Genomic DNA, 6,000 nt, shown 5'->3' on the forward strand with positions numbered 1-6,000 from the left:
AGATGCAGAATGCTCCACTTAGTGGACATCTAATGGTGACTGATTGTGCACGTAAGATGCCATTGAAGGTGCCTTAGCTAAAACCCAGACCTGTATCAGTAATGAATGACTCTCATTATGAAGACCTGAGTGACAAGGTTTACTTGTTGCCAGAATCCCAGTGTTTCTAATTAGTTCTCTTTTTCTGGTTGTTGTTGTAGAAACATTCCAATAATATATATTTGAAATGATCTAGAAGTGGTTGTGATTCTTGAACTGCCTACCCTACTGGTAGGTTGCACCTCTGTCTGCCTTTTAGTCATTGGTGATAGAACCTGCTATAACTTGGTTTGTTTTTCTTTTCATTATAGTGGACATCCCAGAAATACACGGGAGAGAGGGATATGAGGATGAAATTGATGGTGAGTATCACTGTGATTTAGCAGATAATCATGGCATTCAAGTTTGATTATAAAGACATCAACAAAAATAATACCCAGGGTATTGGATGGAGCAGGCTTTAAAACTATCAGTCAGAAATATAAGTGAAAAGACTCCACAGAAGAGTGAGCAAACCACCAATTGCCCTGTCAACGTCAGACTTAGATATTCAGGAGGCTTATTGAATTCCCTCTGCCTAATCTGAAACAGGTCCTCTGTTTCACACAACTTTCTACACTGATGGACTTCAAATCTTGATAAGCCCTTTAGAAGTGAAAGGTGAGCTCCTCTATGTGTCACTGCTTGAACCCTTTAACCTCATCCCAAAAAGGGCCTGAGTCAATGAGCATAAATGTGAATATTCTCCCAGGGCTGCTCTGGCTTTGGTTCCCTGGCTGAGGATGGCGGGGGATGAAGGGGGAGAGCATTCAGTAACCTTTCTCATACCACCGAAGATTGCAAATCTGGCTTGTTACAAGTTTTAGGTTTCTTTGTCATACTACCCATCTCATGTTCATATTTATTGCAAGTTCTATTTTTCCACTTCAAATACACATGCTTTAAGAGGCTGACACAAGACTCCTAACTGGAGGGTGGCTAAGCAAACACATTGGGGTAATTTCTTCCCTGGACTCTGAACAGTGCGGGTCTCCAAGAGACTCAACAGAAGATTCCACTCAGAGAACAACTTTCGACCAAGATTGATGCGTTTAAGAAGAGCAGTTTATAGAGCAGCTGCTTTGAACCTGACCTTAATCAAAAACTTGAAGTGTAGTTATAGAAACTGGAGTGACTAACCCAAACAGCACCTTGTTAACTGCCTGCAGACTCTCCCTGCAAAGCTCAGTCCAACGCGCCTTTTATGGGCAAAAGTGCATGACTGACCTACATGGTGAGGCTGCAATAGATCAAGCAGCACAAGCACTTTGATGGAATAGAAAGAGTAAGGGATGAGGACGCAGAAAGCCCGATTCCTACCCTTGGTTAGCTCGCTAACTCTGTGACCTGGAGTGAGTTACCTAGGGATCTCATTTCTCTAAGCTTGTTTACTCACCTATTAAAAAAAAAAATGTAACATCACACTGTGTCTTCATGGGATTATTAGGAGATCTGTATAAATGAGCCCTGGATTGCTCATGCCTTGGCCAAACTATAGAAATGTAGCCATGTTAGTGGGGATGGCTGCCATGACGGGGTACCCCCTTTCTGTGGTCACGGTTTCAAGATCAGGTTGTAAACAGGGTTAGTTCCTTCTGAGGGCTGCAGAGAAAGGAGCAATTCTAGGCCTCTCTCCTTGGGCTGTTGGAGGTCATTGTCATGTTGTCACATTGAATGCCATTCTGCCTTGTGCAATCACCCCCAATGGCCTCTTTGTAGCTTGATTACCTCTGTAAAGACCTGGTCTGCAGTATCTGAAATACAGGGTGTTAGCACTTCAACATGAGTTGGGGTTGAGTGGGGCAGACATGATTCAACCCATAACAATAAAGGAAGACCCAAGTCTGGGGTGATGTGGTGAACAGAAAGAAACTGCTGTTTAAATGGCTACAAATGCTAAATTGAGAAATTTGTCATGTGAAATAGTCCCAGCCTGTCCTTTGATTGAACTTGAAGCAACTGGAAGTGATGGATGAGGAGTCAAAGAGGGATGCCTGGGACACAGGCCACCAGGTATTCCAAAGCCACCTGGAAGAGCCTGTTGAAATCTGAGCTTACCGAATGTAAACCAAATCATTTAAATATCAGCTATTTGGAAAGCACTTGCTATGTCCCAGACACCGAGTGCTTGACAAAGATTAGTTCCTGTCATCCCCTAACAAGCCAGTGAGGGAGATGTTATTAATATTCCCATTTTGCATATGAGAGAACTGAGGCAAGAGCCGTTTAAATCACTTGCCCCAAATTACACAGCATGGCAGGACTGGCTTGGAACCCCAGGCAGTTGATTTCCAGAGCTCCTGTTGCTGACTACTATGCTCTGAAGAGCTCAGGGCTGCAGAGGCTCCGTTATTTCACCCTGAAATAAGCAGCGCCTGCAATCTCTCATGTGTGTTTTATGTCACAGATGAGTACGAGGTAGACTGGAGCAACTCTTCTTCCCCAACCTCAGGAGCCGGTGCCCCCTCGGCTGACAAAGAGAAGAGCTGGCTCTACACGCTGGATCCTATCCTCATCACCATCATCGCCATGAGCTCACTGGGTGTCCTCCTGGGGGCCACTTGTGCGGGGCTCCTGCTCTACTGCACCTGTTCCTACTCAGGCCTGAGCTCCCGCAGCTGCACCACGCTGGAGAACTACAACTTCGAGCTCTACGACGGCCTCAAGCACAAGGTCAAGATGAACCACCAGAAGTGCTGCTCAGAGGCGTGACGGATTGCACCTGCATCACATCTGACGTTTCATTCCAGGAGAGGGGCTGGTGGTGACGAGGACATTTTCTTTTCCTTGGGAAACTGAATGCCATAATCGCGATCAAACCGATCCAGAACACTGAAGGTGTGGACAGGACAGACAGGCGAGTCGAGGGAGGAAGGCAGGTGCAGCCGCGAAGGAGGCTGTTGCCTACCCAGGACCACAGTGGCTGAGTCACTGCAGCAACCGAGCTGTGTTCTCTGCTGGAACAAAGACGGGAGTTCATCTCTTTGGGGTCACAGTTCTATTTTGTTTGTGAGTTCGTTGTTATGATTGCCGTTGTTATGTTTGATTTCTTTGGTCTGTGAGCTACTCAAAGAGGCAGAAGAAGAGAATGACTTTGCCAGCACAGAAGGGCAGCAGGGATCTGTATTCTCTACTGTCTCTTCCTAATCAACACTTGAAGAGCAAAGGGTCTTTTCAGCCTTTCCACCTTCAGAAATAAAACTCAAGAGGAAGCTGTCCGGCTTACCCCATCCTCTGCTCGTCTGACTTAAGGGATTTTCTGCTGTGTAGGTTCTGCCAGCCAACCCTACAAGCTGCGGTGGCACGCCTAGCATTGAAGTAGGATGTTGTTGCCTTTAACTTTTTGTATCCAGGGGAAAAATTGCCATGTTAGGGTCAGCCCGAACAGCTCTTTCTTCCATGCCATGGAAAACAAACCAGAAAGGAAACGTCACACGTCAAAACCAGTGGAAGCGGATGAGCCTTAAAGTGCTTTGCGAGCAGGAGCCATTCATTGAAGCTAGACCCAGAGTTTGTGGCTGTGAGGCTTCCTTCCCGGGGCTTCTGGGAGTGGTTTTGCCTTTTCTTTTCCCTCCTCTTTATTTTTGTAAAACACAGAAAAAGACACATACACGTGTGCTCTCTCTGTCTCTTTCACACACACACACACACACACGAGTTTTTCAGGTCTCTAAGCTTTGGAAATGGCATTGCTTGCTATTCTCAGTGGCATGCAGTGACTGGTGACCCCTGGAGGAGAACAGTTGTGCCTCTGTGGCCTGTGATGGCACCGGCTGAGCATTGTAGATGCACGTTTGCATGAATCATTTTCTCTAATAGGCTGGTAAACACTGATTCCCCCTTCAGGGTCCAGCCACCACTTTAGCTTTCTGGGAGAGTGAGCACACGCTGATATGAACCAGCAGTCTGCAAACACTGTGTGCCAAAAATGCCAACCACACTGCTCCAATCCCAGAGATACTTGGGCTCTTCCCTCACACACACACACACATACACACACACACCCCACATCAATTTATGTGTTTTTTATTAAGTGCCTTGAAAAGCAAAGAAACATGTATCTCCCTCTATGTAGACATCCGCGAGTATCTTACAAGTTGAGGCATTCTTCCTCCCCGAACCTCGATGGCTCCATTCCCCTTTCCCCTAACTCACCGCTGATCCTACTAATGGAGTGAGTCCTGCTACCCGCGCGGCAGTCAGAGCCCCCGATCACTCTCAACTAATCTAGAAAGGGAGGCACCAGGAATAGAATGAAATTGTATGAAGGGTAAGATTGTCTGCATCAAGATGCAAATCTTGCTTTCATGTTAATGCCTAAGGATCGCCTATGTGCTAGAAAGACTTTAAAAACCCAACCAGCGTGCCCAGTCTGGTGCGTATGGGTAATAAACTGTCAGACCATTTTGCTGCTATGGTCACCTACAATTTCGTTTGTCTCCTACCCAGTGGAAACGTGAAAGGTGAATGGGACCGGCTGATTCCTTTAAACAGTAACTTACGAAGATGCTAGTGCAGATGGCAATGTCACAGTGTGTGGTGTGCAGAGAGGGAGACTCCATTCCGACAGCTATTTATCCCTGTGTGTGTGTCTTCACGCGCCTTTGAGTTCTCTGTGTCTACTGTGTATGTGAATGGTCACGTGGGACTCGGTGGTGCTATTGTGACTTTGACCTGGGGCTGCTGATCTTGGCACTCGTGGGCCCAGTGGTAGTTAGAGGTGAAAAGTGAAGCTGTCAAGCCCCAAAGGTTTAGTATTAGGAGCCCCCTGAGCTGAGTGTGCAGCAGATGCAAGTTTCTTGTTAAGCCCCCTCCTCCTCTACACTCTCCCGTGCAGCTCAGTGTTCACGAGGCTGGAAGTAGCCTGCATCAGAAGAGGAGTGCAGAAGCCTACTCTGGCGGGAGTCCTGGCCTTCTCACGCCCAGTGGGTCATTTGTAATTCCCCAAAGACCAGCTCTGTCTCAGGCCCACAGGTCTCCTCTATGTTATTGTACAACGCAACCTGTATCCCCCTAGAAGCTCCACAAGCATTTTCATCATCAGCTGACTAGAGACCCACCGTGGGCCTTGAATGCTGAACAGAACTAGGGTCCTCGGGCTCCATGGAGATACCTCATCCAGGCTGGAAGAAGCTGGTCTGTCATAAGACATAGAGCAAAACACCTGGGCTCAATTGAAACTCTGCCAGAAGGCCACCTTGGTGCACTTGTCCCTCTCTGCAGGTAGGCTAGCTGACCCATCTCCTGAGTCATTCCCCTCGGGAAATCCCACTCACAGTATTGAGCTCCTCTTTGCCTTGTACTGAATGACACATTACCTCCCAGCTCTACCAGACTAGGAAGTCAACAGGAACGCAGGGTTGCTTTCTCTCCTTGCTGGGGATGGGGACTTGACAGGGATGAGGATCCAAAGAAGGAGCATGAGCGACAAGAAAATGAGGGGGGAAGGCAAACTGATACACAGGAGGTTGACTTTTCCAGGGTTTGCAGTTAAAGGTATTCGACCATTCGCTGGCTGAGCCAGATCACGGGAACTTGAGAGCTTTTACTGTGATTCTTCAATGTAAAGAAAAGAACAACAATGTCAAACTGTGTTTATATGATTTGTATAAAGACTTTTTAAAATTACTATTTAAATAAACATTATACCAGAGGTATTTTTCTGGTTTGTCTTTCTGGGGACAAAGAGAAGTGGGACTTGAATGACCAAGTCATCCCCATGGGCCATAGACTTTTGTAGTTTTTAGAACTGGAAGCCCATTGTCTTAGGAAACCCCTTGTCTGAGTCAGCTTGGGTTGCTATAGACTGGGTGGCTTAAACAACAGACATTTATTTCTCACAGTTCTAGAGGCTGGGATGACCAGAATCAGGGTCCCTGTAGACCCCATGTCTGGTGAGGACTCCCCTCCTAGCCTGGCGAA

General features: G+C 46.9%; 1 protein-coding gene across 2 annotated transcripts in view; it reads left to right on the forward strand.

The window, feature by feature from the left end:
• NRP2 (neuropilin 2) overlaps positions 1-5,735 on the forward strand; it is a 115,886-nt gene extending 110,151 nt beyond the window's left edge. For both annotated transcript variants that reach the window (XM_062190204.1, XM_062190211.1), the window contains exons 16-17: positions 351-401; positions 2,486-5,735. In XM_062190204.1, the coding sequence (XP_062046188.1) occupies positions 351-401; positions 2,486-2,790 (356 nt within the window). In that variant the 3' untranslated portion in view covers positions 2,791-5,735. The remainder of the gene's footprint in view (positions 1-350; positions 402-2,485) is intronic.
• The last annotated feature ends 265 nt before the right edge of the window (positions 5,736-6,000 follow it).

The sequence above is a fragment of the Lepus europaeus genome, chromosome 1, assembly GCF_033115175.1.
Source record: "Lepus europaeus isolate LE1 chromosome 1, mLepTim1.pri, whole genome shotgun sequence".
NCBI classification, from domain to species: domain Eukaryota; kingdom Metazoa; phylum Chordata; class Mammalia; order Lagomorpha; family Leporidae; genus Lepus; species Lepus europaeus.